We start from the raw sequence: 21,597 nt of genomic DNA, 5'->3' as shown, positions 1-21,597 counted from the left end.
AAATATTGTACATTTTTGCAAGTTGAACCTGGAAATAATCCAAAAGGTTGAATAATTTAAATACTAAGTTTAAAATTAAAAATAAATGTTTTTAATTCTGCTCCATTCCTGTCTACATAGTTGCAAGTTTTGTTGCCATAAATCAACTTGATTTATCATATTTATTTGCTGTTAAATTTGATAGTAACTCACGTTTCCAGCGGAAAACTTTGTATTACGTAGGCATTAAGTTTAAACTGCTGGCTTGAATCTTTCTGTAGAAGATTAATACCGCAGCAGGACAAACTGCACCACAGAGCTTGGCAAGAACTAAAGGCCAGTGAAAACTAAAAATTACTGACCTCAGCATGAGGCCTCCTTATAATTATATTGCTTACACGGATACAGTGGATATAAAAAAAAAGTCTACACAACCCTGTTTAAATGCATCATTTTTGCAATGTTAAAAAATGTGATCACAATGATTCAAAAGTTTTCCCACTTTAATGTGACCTGTAATAATTCAACTGATGAACAAATGTGTTAGGAGAAAATAATAATTTTAATAATAATAATTTTAATCCTTGAAAGAGTAGTTGTCAAACAGCTAACAGATCATCTGCAGAGGAATGGTTTATTTGAAGAGTTTCAGTCAGGTTTCAGAGCTCATCACAGCACAGAAACAGCTTTAGTGAAGGTTACAAATGATCTTCTTATGGCCTCTGACAGTGGACTCATCTCTGTGCTTGTCCTGCTAGACCTCAGTGCAGCGTTCGATACTGTCGACCATAATATCCTATTAGAGCGATTAGAACATGCTGTAGGTATTACAGGTACTGCACTGCAGTGGTTTGTATCATATCTATCTAATAGACTCCAATTTGTGCATGTAAATGGAGAGTCCTCTTCACACACTGAGGTTAATTATGGAGTTCCACAGGGTTCAGTGCTAGGACCAATTCTGTTTACATTATACATGCTTCCCTTAGGCAGCATCATTAGAAGACATAGCATACATTTTCACTGCTATGCAGATGACACCCAGCTCTATCTGTCCATGAAGCCAGATAACACACACCAATTAGTTAAACTGCAGGAATGTCTTAAAGACATAAAGACCTGGATGGCCGCTAACTTTCTGCTTCTTAATTCAGATAAAACTGAGGTTATTGTACTCGGCCCTGAAAATCTTAGAAATATGGTATCTAACCAGATTCATACTCTGGATGGCATTACCTTGGCCTCCAGTAACGCTGTGAGGAACCTTGGAGTCATTTTTGACCAGGACATGTCCTTCAACGCACATATTAAACAAATATGTAAGACTGCTTTCTTCCATTTGCGCAACATCTCTAAAATTAGAAATATCCTGTCTCAGAGTGACGCTGAAAAACTAGTTCATGCATTTATTACTTCCAGGCTGGACTACTGTAATTCATTATTATCAGGATGTCCAAAAAACTCACTGAAAAGCCTTCAGCTAATCCAAAATGCTGCAGCAAGAGTACTGACAGGGACTAGAAGGAGAGAGCATATTTCTCCTGTTTTGGCTTCCCTTCATTGGCTTCCTGTTAAATCCAGAATTGAATTCAAAATCCTGCTCCTCACATACAAGGTCTTAAATAATCAGGCCCCATCTTATCTTAATGACCTTGTAGTACCATATCACCCTATTAGAGCACTTCGCTCTCGCTCTGCAGGCCTACTTGTTGTTCCTAGAGTATTTAAAAGTAGAATGGGAGGCAGAGCCTTCAGTTTTCAGGCCCCTCTTCTGTGGAACCAGCTTCCAGTTTGGATTCGGGAGACAGAAACTATCTCTACTTTTAAGATTAGGCTTAAAACTTTCCTTTTTGCTAAAGCATATAGTTAGGGCTGGACCAGGTGACCCTGAATCCTCCCTTAGTTATGCTGCAATAGACGTAGGCTGCCGGGGGATTCCCATGATGCATTGAGTTTTTCCTTTCCAGTCACCTTTCTCACTCACTATGTATTAATAGACCTCTCTGCATTGAATCATATCTGTTATTAACCTCTGTCTCTCTTCCACAGCATGTCTTTTATCCTGTCTTCCTTCTCTCACCCCAACCGGTCGCAGCAGATGGCCGCCCCTCCCTGAGCCTGGTTCTGCCGGAGGTTTCTTCCTGTTAAAAGGGAGTTTTTCCTTCCCACTGTCGCCAAAGTGCTTGCTCATAGGGGGTCATATGATTGTTGGGTTTTTCTCTGTATCTATGAAGCGCCTTGAGGCGACTTTTGTTGTGATTTGGCGCTATATAAATAAAATTGAATTGAACAACAAAAAATGTTTTTTAGGGTGTATTTTTGTCAGAAAACACTTCTGTCCTGCAACCCTATCACATAATTACATATGGAAATACATGACATTGTTGCCACGTGTAATACACAACTAGTGCATGGCGAGTCCCCTGGCAGCCTCACTGACCAGTATTCATCTTGGCTTTTAATCAGTTTTGGGGGGCATCCAGGTTTTTCGTCCCATGTTTTCTCCACTGGGTTCCACAGTATATCCAATGCTGTGGAATTTTTTTGTACCCTTCTCCTGCCTGATACCTTTAAACAATGATATCCTTTGATGCTTTTTAAATCCCTGCTTGCCCTGCAGGGGGTCTTTGTTTATCCTTCAAGCTCCCAGTTTGGGGGTCCCTCCTGAGTGCTCCATTTACCACGGGGATCACTATCGCCTTCACCCTCCACATCTTCTCTAAGTCCTGTGTGTTTCTCAAGTTTCTTGCGTGGGTTCTCTCCAGGTACATAGGCCCATAGGAGTGAATGTGAGTATGAATGGTTGTCTGTTTCTATGCTAGCCCTGTAATAGCCTGGGGACTTGTCCCAGTTGTACTCTGCTTCTCAGCTTTGGAAGCTGAGATAGGCTCCACTGCGTCCCTGTTTCTTTGCTCAAATACTGCAGTAATTTAAGACCACCAAAAGCAACAAATGATCAAATATGAAATGTTTTATTGACACTGCACAATACATGAAACATTGCTAAGGCAAGAGGCAAAACAAATTGCCCATGTCTAGTCATAAACCTAATTCAGTAGCATAAAGGCACAAATTACACTTATAGTAAAAGTAGTAATTATGGGAGCTGCTGGGTGAGTTTTTAATAATACCGCATGATATTTTTTACACCTGCAAAATAATAAGAAACTAAAGCTTTGAAATGAACGGAAGAGAGTAGAGTAGGTAAATTTTATTTGCCTCCAAATTATATTGGAGTGGAAGTAACAGCATTACCGTCTAATCCAAACTCCGTAGCAGTTGGTGGCGGAATTGCGCCACCCTACAGTATACCGCGAGGAAGAAGAAGAAGAAGCATCTGGAGGGGGATTGAGTTTCTGTTTGGTTCTGATTGGCAATGCACTTACGAACAATTAAATAATCTGGAATTTATTTGTATGACAGATATGCACCGCTACACTGCAAGGTAAGAGGTGTTTATATGTCCCCTAACTGTCATTTATCAGCAGACTGACCTTTGGCACACTTTGCAACTGCTGAGCTCTGGTGGTGCGTTAATTTCTGATAAAAAACAAAACAAAAACACAACTGTTGGCACATAGAGGTTAACGCTTCAGCAACACTTTGCTGTTTAATCAAATTTGTTCAAGCTCGTAAATATTACAGACTTATTTTATTTCTTTTTTGCATTGGGGGGCAAAAGTTCCAAAGCAGCCAATCATATACATGCTAACGCATGGGCCAATCATCGTCCCTAGCAAAGGATTCAATAGAAAACCTGGCTGACGTCAGGTTTCAGTGTAAATTAGGGGGCTCAAACTTGCGGCCTGTATGTTGACGTGAAGAAATATGCAATTTGGCCCTTGAAGTTACTTTTTGTTTTGTTAGGGAGGATTTGTTTGTTGTTGACTGAAATGTTAAAATAAGTTCTTTAAAAAGCAACAAATTATTTAATGAGCAGGAAGTACAAACATGTTGAGGGATTGGCTGTGTTAGTTCAGTGAGAGTTATTTGTAAAGAAAACAATTTAAGTAGCAGTCAAAAACTAATGTGCACACTTATGTCTGCATTTTTATTTTGTTAAATACAAAGAAAGTTATAGCAGAAGTGCTGCCATGTGTCTGGCCAGGAAGAGAGCACTAATTTGTTTATTTGGTAGTTCAATGAAAGGCTTCAGTTAGTTAAGAGCAAGAAGAAAATATTGGCATTCATTTTGGCAGTTTTGTCTTGTTATACAACATTTGAAATTTTAAAAAACAAACAAAACAATACATTTTTGGAAATATTTCTTGGTATTTTCTTGTTTGTTTTTTGGCCCTCCAATGAGATGACAGTGCCAGCAGTGGCCCACAGTTGATTTCAGTTAGAGACCCCGGTGTATATAAAGACATTATTTCATAGAACCTATATAGAAGCTAATTAATGGAAAAGTCCTCGTTCATACGCCTAGAAACTTAGAAATAGAAATTTCAACATTCTTCCCTCTTTTTTTTCCTGATGATTTTTTTTAAACTAACAACAATTGACAAAACAAGAACTAGAATCAGCAAATCTAAGCTGATGTAACCAAATGAGGGAGAACCCATTACAGCTTTGCCCCCTCCAGGAGCAAAAAACCCCTAAACACTACTGCAGGGGTGTCCAACTCCAGGCCTCGAGAGCCAGTGTCCTGCAGGTTTTAGATGTGTCCTTGATCCATCACAGCTGATTTAAATGGCTAAATTACCTCCTAAACATTTCTTGAGGTTTTCCAGGGGCCTGGTAATGATCTAATCATTTGATTCAGGTGTGCTGACCCAGGGTCATATCTAAAACCTGCAGGACTTCAACCCTTGAGGCCTGGAGTTGGCTACCCCTGCACTACTGCATACAAAATCCTGGAATTAAAACAGTAATTTGAACTCTTCAGTGTACTGTTGGACAATAATTTACTCTCCAGATTTTCATAATCTTTTTTTGCAGTTCTCTCTTCTTTTGTTGTCATGTTGCAAATAAGTCTTTAAATATTTTTTCCCTGATTCTTATTTAGCAGGTTTGTTGAGCGGTACTGGCAGCGTTCAGTCTGCGGTATGAGCTCTGTTGCAGGGAAGAGGAGAGCCCTGCCGAGTGCCTTCCCTGTGCTGGACCTGCCCCTTCTGCCCATCCACAAACACATTTATGAAGCAAACCTCAGAAATAGCAACGCCTGGTGTAAGAAGTAGGTTTTGCTCACACATTTGCTCTCACATTTCCTAGTGTATTAGTATGTGCTTTGTTGCAATTTGGTGTTTCTAATCAACTATTTTAGATTTATTAAGTGGATTTTTGTTTATTTATTTTTTTAATCTCAAAATAAATTCCCTGCTTCTTTGTGTGTGACAGTGTGTTGCCAGATCTGCACTTGTTGTCATTCATTCATTATCCCTGGTTATCTCCATTTATTAGGTACACAGAGTTTAGTGAGAAGGTGATGGAAGGGGGAGGGGAGAGGGCCATAGCCAGACACACTCAGAGAAACAGGAAGTTGCTGGTCAGAGACAGGCTTCGCCTCCTATTGGATGACGAGGACTTTCTGGAGCTGTCACTATTTGCTGGTTTGGGTCTTCCGTACGGGGACATACCTTCAGCTGGCAGTATGACTGGTCAGAAACGACTACAGATTAGTGTGACCGCAGCTAAATACCCTCATTTAATTTCTTTATTTCAGATTGTCTTCTGTTTACTCCACATCTTCTGGGATCCGAGTGTGACACTTTATGCATTTTTTTTATTCGTCTGTACAAACATCATTCAGGCATCGGCAGGATCAATGGCCTGTGGTGTGTGTTTGTTGCCAGTGACGCTACGGTGAAAGGAGGCACATCGTATCCTATCACGGTAAAGAAGAATCTCCGAGCGCAGGAAATAGCAATCAAAAATCGTTTGCCTTGCGTATACCTGGTCGACTCCGGTGGAGCGTTCCTGCCGCTGCAGGTTAGCACACGCACACATAAGCACATCTCCGATTTAATATGCGTAAGGGTTCTACCTTTAGAGTAAGTGAATGCTAGTGAAATTTATACTGACTGCTGTTTCCGCTTCTTATTCCTCATCTGTGTATAAATGTCCAGTCAGAGATTTTTCCTGATAAGAATCATGGAGGAAGGACGTTTTACAATGAAGCCATCATGTCTGCCATGAAGATCCCCCAGGTAAGGATGAGTTAGAAGGCTTTGGTCTTTACATAGATTATCATTCCTGTTTATAAGCTACACTTTGCCTTTAAAATGTTTCATATGCACACACTTGTTTTCTAAAACATTCTCATAATTTGTGAACTGTTGTGCTCCTCCAGGGAGACCATAATCTGAAGACCGTGATTCTATTTAAAATTTTGGCATAATTAATCTCCACAGGCAGAGAATTTTTCAGTCTAAAAATGAAGAGAGAACAAGTTACCATTGTTAAGTTCTCATTGTTTTTCTTTGTTTTTGCTTTTGGTTTTTTCACTATTTCAAATTGCAGTTCTGATATGAAAATTGATCATCCTAAAGGTAGCTGTTGTGTGCGGGTCATGCACGGCGGGTGGAGCTTACATGCCCACTATGGCGGAGGAAGCTGTGATGGTGCACAGAATAGGAACCATATTCCTGGGTGGACCGCCACTTGTGAAAGCTGCTACTGGAGAGGAGGTGACACCAGAGGACCTGGGAGGGGCCAGGCTCCATGCTGAGTATGTGTGTAAATCTAATCAGTCCTGAATAGTAACAGAAGAATTAGTTCATATCATCATGTATCAAGTTACCATCTTGTTCCAGAGTGAGTGGCTGCGTGGATCACTTTGCGTGGGAGGAGAAGGAGGCTTTTGATTACACTAGAAACATTATATCAACCCTCAACTTCCTGCTGCCTGAGGAAGAGGAGGAGACAAAGAAGAGGAACGCAGAGGAGGAGCCACTGCACAGTCTGGAAGAGCTTTTAGGACTCGCCCCTAAGAGTTACAACTACAGCCTGGATGTTAAGATGGTACAATGTGACGGACACAAATGCACAAAGTGCTCTAGTCTGATGAGTTTGTTACTCTTATGCTGAGTTGCGGCTCAGTGACCTTTAGTTGGTTGTTTCTGTTGTTCTGCCCAGGTAGTCAGTCGACTGGTAGATGGGAGCCGCTTTCTGGAATTTAAAGCTCGCTATGGAACCTCACTCGTCACTGGCTTTGCAAAGATACATGGGTAAAAGATATAAACACAACCAATACGCTCACTGAAGTCTTCTTCTAGCACATAAACTCTGATAGTTGACATTGTGTTCCTAATGTTTTTTGTAATACTGAGGACACGATTTACATTTACTGCAGTCCTGCTTTTTATTCTTGGACTCGACTAGAGTAGCTCTGCATGATTATCTAAAATAATCCTTATTTATCCCATACGGGCCATGATGGAGCTTCTCATTTCACCCTCTGCCTGAAACAAGCACTTGCCGTTCCTTTCTCTTCCCTTTAAACCAGCTTTCCTCTGATTGGCTGCCCCTTGTGTGCAGAAATTTTAAACAGTAGGTGGATTGATTTGTTGTGTATGTTATAGCCAGAGTTGTGCGCTAGAGAGGGCCAGATTAGGGAAATTGGCTCACACTGACATCAAACTGAAACAGTAGAAACATTTTCTTTTAAAAGCGTTTACAATAGCCTGAAACCTGAGCTTTCATCTAGTAGCTTTGCTAATATGATTTTGGTTTCACTTTAAAATATGATGTTACACCTGTTACATGTGGCTGATAATGAATACCATAAGTAATACTTCACCTAAACTTAAGGTAATTCTTTCTTTGTGTTCACTGCGTTAGTCACCTAGTTGGAATTTTAGCGAATGATGGACAGCTGTCATATGAGGCCACACTGAAAGGAAGCCATTTTATCCAGTTGTGCAACCAGAGAGACGTCCCACTCCTCTTCCTCCAGAACACGGCACCCACTGCAGCACTGACACTGTCCACAAAACAGGTATTCACTCTCACTTCATTCTCACTAAAAACAAATGCACAGGGACTCAAGTTTGGAAGAGTTTAGAATCACTTTGAGTCCCCAGTAAGTGTAAAAAAACCATCCCAAGTACCATTTATTCATGTGTGTCTCCCAGGCAGAGATGAACAGTAACCATCTAAAAGCTCAGGGTTCAATGATGTCAGCAGTAGCATCCGCCTCTGTCCCCAAGATCACTGTGGTGATTGGTGGTTGCCATGGTGCAGACAGCTATGCTATGGTGAGCGAATCAATTTATTTTTCAGTCTAAAGTTTGTACATGACCATTTTCAGATCATTTTTCTGTTTGTTAAGCCATGTAACACTGATCGATGAATCAAACGTGATATAAAAGGCACCTAAATTAAGGGATGAACCAGTGTTGTGTCCCCATATAACAGACAACCTGGCAAAGAGTCCATTTTTAATGTGCCAGTGGGTTTCTGGTCGCCTCTGCAAAAACAAAAGTGACACAGTTTCACAGGCATAAAATAGTATTTTTACAGGGAGGTGCTTCCTAAAGAACTTTTAAACAAAAACTTGGAATATGTAAGCTTGGCGTGAGGTGTGTTCTTAAAAAAAAATCTAAAGTGAAGGACAAAATAAGTGACATGCCTGGAAAAAAACTAGAAGATAAACAAATGTCATAGTTTGAGAATACATATCCGGAAGTGATGTTAGGGATAACAATGATCCCAAACATGCTGCCATTACAGTAAAAGCATTTCTGGATAGGAAAGCAAGCAATGAAACACTATCAGTCATGTCATGGACTGACCTGCCAGGAGCTCTGACCGCAACATGACTAAAGCCGTGCAGGATCATCTTGACAGTGAACAGAATAAAAGGCAGCCAACTTCCAAAAAGATTTGAATGTCCTTCAACTATTCCTTAAGACTGCTTAAAGACACAAGACAGCCTCAAGTCTCTACCGCAGAGAGTTTAGAGAAGATATTAGTGGTGCAACGGATCACGGTTGATCCGTAATCCGAACCGATCCCACTCCACGGTTCGGCACGCACGTGATTCGTATTTAGCTGCAGATGGGAGGCCGTATTCCGTTGTGCAAAACAAGGATTTTAAACTAGTCAACGCGTTAGTTGACGCATTGACGCCGTGCAGCCCCACGCACGGGGCGATCCGCGGTAACTAGTTAACAGAGATTTGCCGCGTTAATGCAGTTATAGCATTAACATAATTTTAACGAGATTTACTCTGACAGCACTAGTTTAAACTCTGATGAACGTGCTTGAGCCACGCTATGATATCCCGTCGCGCATCCACTTCAGTGACAAGATCGCTCCAAGCATGTATGAGCAGGAAAAGTTCAAAGTTATGGCTGAACTGTCCCAGGCATCTTCTGTTGCCCAACTACAAATGGTTGGACCTCCAGGGCAACGGAAAGCCACGTGACCGTGACCGCTCATTATATCACAGCGGAGTGGGAGATAGAAAGCCCTGTACTTCCCTATATTGCATCTTAATTTGTTTTTATATAATTGCGTGGAATGAGTTTTGAGTTGAATGTTTTTTAATAGGCAAAAAATACTTAAATAAGTAAATGGCGAGTTAAATTTTTGTCGTCTTCTTTTTTTCTGCTGATCCGAAAATTGATCCGATCCGTGACGAAAAAAACGTGATCCGATCCGAACCGTGAGACTTTTGATCCGTTGCACCAGTAGAAGATATGCATTAAAAAAAACCAGAAATTGCACATAATGATAATTCTTACCGATTCATTGTAATCTTGTAGAATGTGGCTTACAGTAATAATTCCTTCTTCGTTCCTCACCAGTGTGGCCGAGCATTTGATCCTAATTTCTTGTTCCTGTGGCCCAATGCCAAAGTTTCTATTGCCCCTCCGGGTCACATTGGCTCTCTGCTTCCCCTTGATGGTGAGCAAGAAGAAGAGCAGAAGAAGCAGGAAGAGGAACTAAACAGGATGTTGGTGGAAGAGAGTTCAGCTTTCTTCTCCTCCAGCAGGATGTGGGATGATGGAGTCATTCTGCCGCAGAACACCCGGAAGGTAAAAATGACCCATTTTTAAGCGATTATCTGTGTCTTTGGGAACATTCGAGAGCACATTTAAGAACGCTTCTTTTTTGTTGTTGTTGTACTTATTGCTTTTTGGTTTCAGGTTCTTAGAGACGTTTTGGACATCATCAAACAGCAGCGGTATCAGCTGTCTACAGAGACTCTGCAATCGATACCTCTGCGTATGTAGAGGCTTCTGTCCCCGTCAAACATCAGATTTAACTGCTCCTGTTGGACTCACAACAATCCCGTTTTCACTTGTAATGGAAGAAGCTTCTCTGTAAATTTGTTGAGGTCTCCACAACAAATATGTAATCAATCCTGTGTACTGTAAATGTAGGCGCTAGGTCAAACCACTCTGGAGAGAGGGATTTAAAAAATCCTGCACAGTTCCTCATCAGGTTTTGATTGTCAGCACTTGCAGACCAAGTTGCAGAACAAAATATTTCTCTGGGATGTTTACACACAGCAGCCTAGTGGTGGATCATTCCTCACTCAGAATGCCTGACAGCGAATTGATCTATAAGCGATTCAATCAGTTCAGTTGTTTGTTCTTTACAACACAAAGCATGAACAGCAGTGCATTGGCTCCTTTTACCTGTAGCCTTACACGTAAAAGAATGATTTCCAGTTTCTTTCTCACAGTGAGGATTAATGCTTATTAATGTAACATGAGCATCACTTTGGTACTTAAGCTACGTATCTGCATTGGATCAGAACTGGAAAAGTTGGATCAGTGCAGCCTGCATTTTGGTTTAAAATTAGTTTCTTCCTAAAAAAAAAAAACAGTTGACTAGAAACGTGTACTCTATTTGTGTCAGTTTGTTCCAAAAGAAACCCAGTTTAGAAAAAAAAAATTATAATGTAATTATTGTAGTACAGTTTTTTTTAGTGTAATTATCATGAATTTTAACATTTTGTGTAGTCATTTGATTGTAATGTTTTGAGGAAGAACACAGAACACGTTTTTTTTTTTTTTTTTATTATTAACCAAAAAGTGAAATTACACATTCACATAAAATTTAAAAACATCATCTTATATCAACTAAAAACTACATGTAATATGAGAAGAGAAGACACGTACATGTCGTTGGTCAGTGGGAGTGCTGATGCCAGGGTGGTACGCTGCTGAATAAACAGAGATCTGCTTTAGTTTAATAACCCAACATTTGACCTCCTGCTTGTGCAAGCTGTGGACCTGCAGCCAGCTTTATTTCCAATCGTAGAAACATAGCACTGCTTTTATTTGCATGTACATTTTTTCTTCTAAAGTCAACAATATAATTGGCTTATAAACAGTGCTGCATATACATGAAGGTCAACGATAAACAGCTAGCTTTCACAAAGCACTGTGGAAGTTTGATTATACTTCATATTTACTGTATTTGGTGCCAAACTAAGTTGTAACAACCACAGTGTGTACACAGAAACAAGTTTAGGAACATATATGTATAAAGTACAGTTAATCCACAACTATTCATCTGGTATTATAACATGCTGTTGATTTTCTAAAAAGATGTTGAAATCTGAAGTTTGAATGCAATGAAGAGTCAAATTTAAAGTGATATCAAAAGTCCATACGCAACAAGCAATGGTGCTTAATCCAAATGACATGAATGCACCAATATATAACTCTTTTCTAATATCATGTTAATCTCAGTTTTGGATTGACACATTTGTGGGGTTGTTTTAGTACGTGGCCAGACCCATATCCTGCTCATCATATGATTTTACTGGATTGGTAGGATTACATGTTTTTATAACTCACATTCCCAAACGTTGCCTCAATTTTGTGATGAGTGATGAATGTATGCACAGATTTATTTTTACAACATGTGTTGTCAAAACAAATACACATTAGCAGTTTTTGTATTTGACCAAAATTGTTTCAAATACCTGTAGCAAAAATACCGTCTGTGTACATTTGTGGCTTTACAACAACAATTACATAAACATAAACTGATTATGCAGTAAATGTGGTTGATGTAATGCTTCGCTGGGCTTCTTCTCACCACCAGCTACAGCTACAGGAAAAATAGAACCAACATGCATTGTGTGGCCAGGTAACATGACAGACTGCTGAAGATTTTTTTTTAGCAGCATTGTAAAGCAATGATGGGGTTTCATTTCCATAAGAAAACTCGTCTATGGTGGGAGAAAAGAGCCAGACTGGTGCATTTCATGAAGCACCTGTTTGGAAGAAACGCAGCTTCATGGCTTGTAAGTCCCATGCAGGGTGATGGGGATGATAGTGTTGACCTCTGCCCTGGCGAGCTCTGTCAGGTTTCTGGCATCCAGCACCAGGAGGGAACCTGGTCTCTGCGCACCTGGCTTTACCACAATGCTCAGCAACACACCTGTAAAACCCAGACACGGGAGGCAACTGCTTGTGTGTTCTACAGCAAACGTTCATAAGGAAAAACGCAAAAAAGTTGTTTCAAATGAGCGTAATGTGTCTACAGTTAGAGTTTGGGTGTGTAAAGATTATAAAATATGTATGTTTGATGCTGAATGAATGAAAGAAAGGATAAGTTTGCATCCCATATTTAGGTTGTGTCATCTGTGCTAGGCAGAGATTTATGTAGCGCTAATAAAAAAAACTTTGGTTTGAAACATACATTACACAAAATCGACTTGTATATCAAACACTTGCCAATGTGTGAATGACTGCAGTGTAGCTTAAAATGTAGCCTTACTCAACTAATTTTCCATGAAAACTTAAAGCATTTACAGGAGTTCCACTTACTGGACATAGAAAATAATGCGCCTTTGGATCATAGACTGTATATAAAAACATGGAGGTGGTCACTTTACCCATTGAGCATATTCTAGATTATCCTTGTTTGTTTTTGTTTTTTTACTTAATATAATAACAACAAAAATGATAAGCATCTAATAAAAAAGACAATAATTTAATAAATGAATTTCAAGCTTGATTCAATATGGTCTGAAAGCCACAAACACACTGAAGACTAGTGTAAGTGTGTAATTCTGTGGGCTAAGATGTGAGAATGTGTCCTACCATCATCCTCCTCTGTAGCTCCAGGTGACGGCACAAACAGTGGCTCTGATGGGTAACTGTCCTCCTCCTGCCACACCCAGGTCTCTTTGGTCTGCACATTCAGCTTGACGATCTAAAGCAGCAACCAGTTGCTTTTAATGTCTTGTGGAGTTAGCTAACGTCATGGGCCCTGCAACTGCCCTCGTCTCCTGATGTGTTCAATGAAAACCCTTCTTACCCTGTCAGGAATGAAGTGGTTGAGTCCCAGGCCATAGGCGAAGGAGTACTTCTTCCCACAACACTTTGAATAGTTGATCTGTGGAAACTCAAAAGCTGAGAGAGTGACACAGAGAAAATAAATGAATATGAGCACATATTTAATATGTTATAACAATCAGTGTATTATGTACCCTTCAGGATACACATATTTGAATATACAGAGAACATGTAAACTAGTGTATATGTGATACCCTGTCTTGGTCCAGAAAACAGCACTTCAGGTTCGAGCCAGATAGTACCGTCAATGCGAAGAACGGCGGTCGCTGTAGTGTACGACAGAGATACCAGATTCTTCCCCTGATCCTCCTGAAAACACACACAAAGTTGTGTACAGAATACCATGGAGCTTAAAGATAAAGAGATATCATTCCTAGGTTACAGTAAATGTTTTGGCTTCATGCAGTTTTTTTTTTAGGGTTGAATAAATATGGAACAACAGAACATTTTGTTGTCACAAATTAAAATTATTTGTGATGCTGCACAATTTTCTCAGATCTCAGATCTTGTATGTAATATTACAACTAGATTTTTATTTGGGTTATTTTGTTACTTCCTGATAGGACAAACAAGCTAACTAATTGGTCAGTTAGTCCAATGTTGTAAATCCAGCTCTATGGGAACCATTACAGTAAGGATCTAATAAAAGAAATACAAAGTAAAAATACAAATCTATTTATATAGCACTTTTAAAGGTAAATATCTCAAACTGCAACACAACAAAATGCTGAAAATACAAAGATAAAATTTGCCCCAAAGCAAGTTTTAGCCTTTCAAAACAGATCCCATTATTTCATTATTTTCTGATTCATGAATGTCTAATACCGCTCTCACAGTTTTGATGAAGAGTTCAGCAGGTGAAACAAAAGGTATTTAAATACATTATTAAGTTTTTAAGTACATTTTAGGTTACACAGAGATGCTAATGATTGTTATTCCCAATTATACTATGATATAATATAATAATAATAATAATAATATAATATTGTATCTAATATAAGTAGATTTAATTTAACTTGACCTATATTCAGATAAACAGGTACACATAAATAACAGTGACAACACCTTTTCCACTTATACTGTAGTAGCAAAAATTTGCTTTAGAGGCTGTGAGCTGACCAATTAAAACTGATATGAAGAAACGATTCCATGAGTCCATTAATCACTATTTGTCATTTACAATGTTTCTGATCAATCCTATGACATATTAGATTAAAAAACTGGTAACACTTTATAATACGACCTGTGTATTAGGTGTAAGTACCCTGTAATTATATGCAATTTGCAGGCCAGCGTTTGGAGGAAACAATGACACTGTAAGACCCACGACAAAGGTGCAAGTATCCTGTACTTATGTGGAATTTGCAAGCAACAAGTCAGGTTTTTGCAGAAAAAGCCAGGACCCTTACTGGAATTGAGCTTGCGACTCCTGCTCTAAAGGTTTGTAGTCTTACCACTACACTATCTAGCTGCTACAATACCTAATACTGTTGTTATAAAGAATTTTCTTCTGCATTTTAGGAAATGTGGCCTGCCTAATCAGTATGATGGATCCTGTTACAGTGCTAAATGATCACTATTAATGATTGAACATATAACTGATGGCCTCTGTGTGTAGACTCACTCTGTGAATATCCAGTGGAAGGACATATCGTCTGACCTCAGGCTGTGGAGCTCGTGCAGCTGCTTTCTTCACCTCCTCCCACTCCTCTTTCACATTAGCCAGGTACAGGTAGTTATACACAAATTCATGACTGTAAAGAAACACAGACACAGAGAGAGTGAGAGAGATGTCACATAATTGCATGTAAGACACTTGCACAGACACACAGCTTTACACTTACCCTTTCCATGTGCAGAGATCGACAACGATGAATCCTTCGTCTTCATAGGCGTTAATATGGTGAAAGAGGTTGAATGCTGATGTTCTGAACTTGTGACTACTCAGATAACCCGCTGGCTCTTTACTGGCCAAGTGGAACCATGTCTGCAGCACACAAACACACATACTCACTGACCAGATGATACCAAGCAGACACACATGACCAATCAATTAACTTTTTCCCAGGAGAAGGCTTAGAAACTTGGAGCAAGCAGGTGACTTTAGTAAATAGTACAGCTGTGTGGCTTTTAGTGAAATTAATGCAAAAGAGTCCAAAAGATCTAATATAATTTATATTCAGATATTGCAGGTGTTTGTAACTCCAGCATTCAAGAACAGACTGGATTCCAGGGGCCTTCTTTAATGCCTGTGCCCTGCCTACCCCCATGCTGGCGTTGGGCTCAAAGCAGTCCATGTATGTGGCTCCTCTGAAGCTCCAAGCTGACAAGAACTTGAGCAGGTTGATCTTCACCGGCTGCTCCACGAATACAAAATAGTTGTCTGTCATACCAAAGCTGGAGACAGATAAGCAAAACAGTGAAAGACACTCAGAGCCAAAGCACAGTTCATCTTAATGGTAAAACGTCAAATACAAAGAGAAAGGAACAAAAACAAAAAACAGGCTTTGTGTACATGTATGAGATAACTCTGTACCTGTGTATGTAGGAGGGTTTAAGCCTCTCACTGCTTGGCAGCTGGACCAACACTTGGGACTTCTCTATGGGGTCTGATTTATCTGGAATCACAGAGATACAAACATATACATTGTTCCTGACAATTTTATTTTAATTCTCTGCATTCTGCTTGCTTCAACTTTTCTTTTAAACCTTTTTCTTTTTTAAAATCTTTGTCTCATTTTCTTTTCTTCTTTTTTTTTGTTATCCACCGTTTTCTTCTATCCTGTTCGCTCCCTTTTTATCTATCATATTCTTCTTTTTTTTTGACAGTCTATCATCGCAGTAACAAACAGTCAGTGCTTAAAAGCTTATCTGGAAAATTCAGGCATGATACTCCTCTCAAACCCAAATCTCTATAAGATAAAAATTTACTATATAATTTAAAGGTCAATAAACATCAATAAACATAATAATAATAATAATAATAATAAAATTATAATCAATTAAAACATATCCATTGATAGTCATTGAGAGTATTGTGTATAATAAACTCACCTTTCGGAACAGGTGGGATCTTAACAATGTTATAAGCCAGACTCATGTTCTTGCCAAAGCAGTTACCAATGTTGTAGAGCGTGCCATCTCGTTCAGTGTGGGGGTGGGCGGTCACCCCATTCACTGAGAGGTACTTACAAAGATCCACCTATTGCAAATTGGAAGACATTCAAGTTGAAAGCTAAATATGTAAAATCACAACCGGAAACAGTCATAGATGCTGCAAGGAAAGAATAATAAAGCAACTGAAAATGTAGCAATGTTGAAAACTAGAACTCTTCCTTCTGGCATATTTGGGGAGGGTATAGCTTTAATAAAGCTACCAGAAAATGACGATGGCTCTAGCTTACTGTAAATTTAAACCAATCAGCTCCCACCTTTTTTAATGTCTCCAGTGAATCAGGGTCAACCTTGGTAATGTAGTTGGTCTCAGTGACTGCGTAGAAGTCTTCACCAATCGGGTAGACGTTCACTAAACAGTTATCAGTCACTTCAATGCCTCTGAAGTAAGTAAAGAACCTGAAATTACAAGCACGAGGAAAACTTTATATTAAACCAACCGTTTCCCTAAACCCATAGTAATAATACAACAACACAGGCACAACATGATAAGATCAGTGTATGTGAACCAAAAGCTCAAGTTTGACACTGTTTTACTCCTGGGATTTGTAAAGCATCAAAGAGGGAGGATACCTTAATATGGTCATTTAGGGAACCCCAACCCACCTACTGGTAAAACTACGTGTTTCTGATGAAGGTTGAGTTACAAGGAGGGAGCTAAATGGATTGTTTACACTGTATGAGCTGAGATGATGCACCAAGGCTCATTATAATATAACATGGATATTTATTAGAATATTGATAGTTATTCATAACTATGACTCGTGAAAACTACTATATGAAGTTCAAGAATAAAAATATAGCACTGGGAATGAGCACGGTTAATTTAAGAACACTGAAAGGAGATATGTGGAACATAAATGACAAACACTAAGAATTTTTTTTTTTAAATCTATAAATAGATCTTGAAAAAAAAACCCCAACAGGTTTCTCCGGGGATTGAACGCTTTCAACATCGTGCACTTCCTAACCACAGGAATGTTGGATGCTTCCAGTACAGTCTCCTGGCCTCAGCTTCGCGCCAAATGAAAGGTTTTATCTTCTTATCTTGTTTTTTTGCAATACATCAATAAAATAATAATAAAGAAATAACCGTACATTGACAATTGATTAAATGGAAAATCAAATGAGAAAAGGATGTTTAAATGAAGCACAATAATTTAAGTCATATAAATAAAATGTTTTTTAATTGAATTGCATATTAAGTTATTTATTTATTGAGCTATTTGTTTTAATTCGACAGCTTTTGTACAGTGTAATGTTCCTTTTGTGTGCATTTTAGGGCATGGGTTTGGGATTACCTTGAGAAGATGTTTTTGCAGGGGTCTGGGTAGGCTGCCGTGCCAAACTCAGTGATGACAACTCTGTTCTCTGTCATGGCCCGAACATAAGCATCTGTCCTAATAAACCTGAGCACAAACATCAACTAGTATGCCAGCTGTTTTTGAATCCCACTCATATTACTTTAAAAATTTTCATTGTGACACGTGACTGAAATCTTTGAAACACAAAAAGCCTTCTTCATTCGTTGCCCGTTTCTTTGCAACATCCCACTTTTCCTCAGCTGCAAAGAACTGCAAACCAAAATCAGATGTCGTAAAAACCCACAACTGGAGATTGGAGCTGCTGGGAATATGAGAACCAGATTTTCTTCTTCTTCTTCTTTTTTTTTTGTGGATTAAAGAGAAAATGCCTTAACGTCCTGATGTCAGTACAGCTAGAAACATGTACGTTTTTAAAAGGTAGTTCCTCAGAATACTGCAACTTGAAATATGAAATATAAAAATAATTTGCTCTGCTTTTGTAGATTAATCCGTTTTCTTACTTCCGGTAATAAGTCACCTGACCGTTCTTCAGGTCAAACTTGTGGATGAGAGCCTGTCCATCAAACAGGTGCTGGAAATGTTCATCTCCCACCTCGAAGAGACCTGGACCCATCCTCAGAAGACTTCCACCCAGCCATGACGGGATAACACCTACAGTGATAAAACCATCAAATGAAGCCGTGCACATCCTGACCACATGATGCCACATTCTGCTGTCTAAAAACTCAGACTATAGGATTCTGTCTACACCTGTTTTCACACTATGCACACCAAGTGGTTAGTATCAAACTTTACCCATTTCTTACACCCCAGTGTCACTTATAACACTACAGTGTTTTTATCCACAAGACTGATCCTGGCAGTAACACGTAGATGGGTGAACAGGTCAGGCCTGAAGCTGAGTATATCTCAGACTAAGTCAGACTAATGTCTTCTCTCTATTTTCCTTGCATCAAAAGATTTACTTTCACAGTGGCCTTTATGTTAACCAATGCACAACATTTAGTTCAATCAAAAAACATTACACTCCATGAGGCAGTACATATACATGCCACATATATACATATTTATATTTATTCGTATATGTTACATAATAATGTTATTATAAATCCTAACTCTATTGATTTTCTTAAGTATTATGATCATTTTATTATCCTTCTGTGATAGCGATGTTTGTGTCTTTCGCATGTCATGTTCAATGTACGTTACCTGTGAGTAACCTAATGGTCACCAAAGGAGTTTTATTTGAGTAAACACTAAATACGTAACTAACTGTAGGTATAACAAATAACTATACGTAATTTGAAAACCACACTAGTGTAGTGATAATGCTGGCCAGTGTATTTTCAGGCGTTAAGCTACTATGCCGTACATATTTATTTTAGTGTATATTAGATGATTACGTTAATATAATCCGCTAACTTGTGTTTATTGTTTCACTATGACTTTGAAATAGGCAGTGCACTTGTGGATGTCATAGGAGAAATGCCTTTTGCAGATGTTTCCATTTGACATTTCAGATGATAAAAAAATAGGAGAAACCGCACGCTTGTGATGAAATTTTGTTGTTATATCAATGCAACCATCAGTGGAAGTTTTCAAGAGTAAGAGGGGTTAGAAAACCATAAATGTAGATTCCATGTGAGGAAAACACAGCCAGTGTAAAATGCTTTAGCCCTGCATGCAATCTGAAGGCCACCAGATGGGGATAGCTGTGGTTACTGAAAGTGTTCAGGTCCCACAGCAGTCTATGGGAAAAGTCTTCCTGCATTCCCCTGTGTTAACCCTTTCCTGAGTTTATGGGCTCAGTCACTTATTTCATGAAGAACAGTGAAGTCTATTTTGTAAATCTTGGTTATACTATGTTTCAGAATGGCATGTCAATTTGTTGATGACTTGTGATTGACAAGTTGTTAGGGAGAGAGCAATCACACCTGCCCGTGTTTGTTGCACCTGCTTAAATTTTGTATTTTTTTTTAGCTCAAGATGGTGACAATGAAAACACCAATCATGAAGTTTCAAAACTGCACTTTAGAAATCAACAGATGACATTGTGACAGTAGCTGTATGTCCAGTTTTTATACTGTGCATGGCCTGGATCCTTCCCCTCCCCCTTTCCTACAGTCCATCATTGTAAACATATGCAGTGACATGACCTGAAAGTTGTTGCGCAAGTTATAAAAGCAAACCAATATACTTTTAAGTTTAGAAAAATGGGCTCCCCCTTGTATACCTGCCATTACCCGCCAACTTCACATTGCAAATGTGAACATATAACAGAGGAGTGTGGCACATTGTTCTTTGCTTCTGCCACTCATAATAGTCATCAGATCATAGAAGCAAGTTTATGGAGACAGGAGATCTGTCACAACTAAATGTTCCTCAGCAAAATAAAGAATTTCTAATTTCCCACATGTGATCCTTGATTTGTTCATAATTGCCCAACCTGTAATGATAAATCTTTAGAGGACCATGAGTCTCTCACAATATCTAAAGCATATTTAACTGCAGATTATTCATTACCACTAAATCAGAAATCTCACGTAATACTGGTACTGGAGGAAATTTCGGGTGATTCGCTGTCTTGGAACCATAAATGTTAGTGATTGAAGCCACACTGCCATCGACACAGCCATGCATTGCTACTTGCTTTTTGTCAGTCGCTCATTCCTACCAGTGATAACTGCTGGTATGGGTTCATTCAGCTCCTCCACAGACTCAAAGATCTTCTTGTAGCTGGCAGCAGGATGCTCCACGCTGCAAACAAAATACAAAAAGTTTTTCTTTTTTGGACTTATTTCTTAAAGGAGTTCAGAAATAATGAAATATGTCTACAAGTTTTCTCAACTGCTTGTTCCTTGTTTGTCTTGTTAACAGGCAGTTCGTTTGTCTTTTGTTGGATATTTTACCCATTGTCCTCCCCTCAAAGGGAGGGAGTATGTAATTGGTTCCATTTGTTTGTTTGTCTGTCTGTTTGTTTGCAGTCTAGCATCCATAGCTGTCAAGATATCATTTCCACATTTTCTCAGATGGTAGATACCAACAACAGCTCGAGCTGATTTACTTTTTGTGAAAATCAGGTCAAAGTCAAGGTCACACTGCATTATATTTCCTCAGCTGTCTTCAAACTTCACAGAAGTACAGTGGGCCTCCTCTGGGGGTTCTGAGTGGTCTTGTTTTGTCATGTATTATTATTTTTGTGTTTTCTTACATTTTTCTATTCCTTTTAAAATCAACAATCTTTCTCACAGTTTTGTTTTTCTGTTCCTTGCTTTGTTGCATTTGTGTGGTAGAAGCAGGGCTGAAATTCCTCAGTTACTCGACCAAGATTCCTTCAGAGTACATACATCAGCTTTTCTGAGCTTTTCTAAGATCCATCGAGTATTTTACTACAGCACCGGTGACTTACTGTGAAATTTCAGGTTGAAACTCCCGAGGTAAACTGTTTGAAATCTGCTCCGATGACTCATCATCAGATCATTTCAAGCAGAGCAGAACAAAGCACGTCTGCCAGCTGCTTTCTGTTATGTTGTTGGGGAAAACCAGCAAAACCCAACCTTGAAAAGTCATTTTCAACCTTTCAAGCGTTTGTCTTCACTGCCATGCATCTGAGAAACTAAAGAGAAGATATTACTCACCGGCTGACCATGCTGCTACGCTCTTCGCACACTTTCACACAAGCTGCTTACAAAAGAGGCTCTGGCTTGTATTTAAACCCTGCACAGATTTCCTGTGGTAAGCAATGGAAACGGTGCCCCATCCACCCTCCTCTCCTTCTCCCCTCCCCTTTTCCATCCCTCCTCACTCCCTGTCCTCTTCTTCTCCTCCTCTCCTCGCCTATTTTCCCTTCA

At 39.2% G+C, this 21,597-nt stretch overlaps 2 protein-coding genes across 7 annotated transcripts; one reads left to right on the top strand and one right to left on the bottom strand.

Moving 5' to 3' along the window:
• Window positions 1–3,299: 3,299 nt before the first annotated feature.
• Window positions 3,300–11,962, top strand: LOC146369832 (putative methylcrotonoyl-CoA carboxylase beta chain, mitochondrial). 3 transcript variants are annotated; one of them, XM_084910330.1, is made up of 12 exons: window positions 3,300–3,424; window positions 4,991–5,155; window positions 5,383–5,579; window positions 5,732–5,910; window positions 6,048–6,128; window positions 6,471–6,649; window positions 6,735–6,942; window positions 7,057–7,148; window positions 7,762–7,918; window positions 8,055–8,177; window positions 9,732–9,962; window positions 10,074–11,962. In XM_084910330.1, exons 1-12 carry the CDS (start codon window positions 3,396–3,398, stop codon window positions 10,158–10,160), a joined length of 1,728 nt encoding a protein of 575 aa, XP_084766456.1. In that variant the 5' UTR covers window positions 3,300–3,395; the 3' UTR covers window positions 10,161–11,962. The 3 variants fall into 3 exon arrangements, with proteins under 3 accessions (XP_084766456.1, XP_084766455.1, XP_084766457.1); XM_084910329.1 differs by having other exon boundaries at window positions 4,988–5,155; XM_084910331.1 differs by lacking the exon at window positions 5,383–5,579 and having other exon boundaries at window positions 4,988–5,155; window positions 5,775–5,910.
• LOC146369831 (retinal Mueller cells isomerohydrolase-like) lies at window positions 11,011–21,495 on the bottom strand. Of its 4 annotated transcripts, none has more exons than XM_084910332.1 (15): window positions 21,385–21,423; window positions 20,421–20,503; window positions 18,247–18,397; window positions 17,723–17,830; window positions 16,679–16,820; window positions 16,302–16,449; window positions 15,784–15,865; window positions 15,512–15,644; window positions 15,092–15,234; window positions 14,872–15,001; window positions 13,442–13,556; window positions 13,210–13,304; window positions 12,993–13,104; window positions 12,161–12,327; window positions 11,011–11,098 (listed from the first exon to the last, which is right to left on the bottom strand). In XM_084910332.1, the coding sequence occupies exons 1-14, from the start codon at window positions 21,393–21,395 to the stop codon at window positions 12,182–12,184; spliced, it is 1,599 nt and encodes a 532-aa protein (XP_084766458.1). In that variant the 5' UTR covers window positions 21,396–21,423; the 3' UTR covers window positions 11,011–11,098; window positions 12,161–12,181. The 4 variants fall into 4 exon arrangements, with proteins under 4 accessions (XP_084766458.1, XP_084766461.1, XP_084766460.1 ...); XM_084910335.1 differs by lacking the exon at window positions 11,011–11,098 and adding an exon at window positions 21,156–21,267 and having other exon boundaries at window positions 12,051–12,327; window positions 21,385–21,486; XM_084910334.1 differs by lacking the exon at window positions 11,011–11,098 and having other exon boundaries at window positions 12,051–12,327; window positions 14,908–15,001; window positions 21,385–21,495.
• Window positions 21,496–21,597: the final 102 nt, after the last annotated feature.

Source organism: Perissodus microlepis, chromosome 17 (assembly GCF_051167445.1).
Source record: "Perissodus microlepis isolate ML-2025 ecotype Zambia chromosome 17, ASM5116744v1, whole genome shotgun sequence".
Classification (NCBI taxonomy): Eukaryota; Metazoa; Chordata; class Actinopteri; order Cichliformes; family Cichlidae; genus Perissodus; species Perissodus microlepis.
This window is presented reverse-complemented; position numbering and strand designations above follow the sequence as displayed.

Bases quoted from the DNA above. Each gene is read 5' to 3' on its own strand.
- LOC146369832 (XM_084910329.1), top strand. From the start codon at position 3,396: ATGACAGATATGCACCGCTACACTGCAAG. The intron at 3,425-4,987 runs GTAAGAGGTGTT...ATTCTTATTTAG, and splicing joins ATGCACCGCTACACTGCAAG to CAGGTTTGTTGAGCGGTACT. The intron at 6,129-6,470 runs GTAAGGATGAGT...ATCATCCTAAAG, and splicing joins CTGCCATGAAGATCCCCCAG to GTAGCTGTTGTGTGCGGGTC.
- LOC146369831 (XM_084910332.1), bottom strand. The intron at 18,398-20,420 runs GTAGGAATGAGC...TTATCACTGTAG, and splicing joins CATACCAGCAGTTATCACTG to GTGTTATCCCGTCATGGCTG. The intron at 15,866-16,301 runs GTGAGTTTATTA...CTGTGATTCCAG, and splicing joins GATCCCACCTGTTCCGAAAG to ATAAATCAGACCCCATAGAG.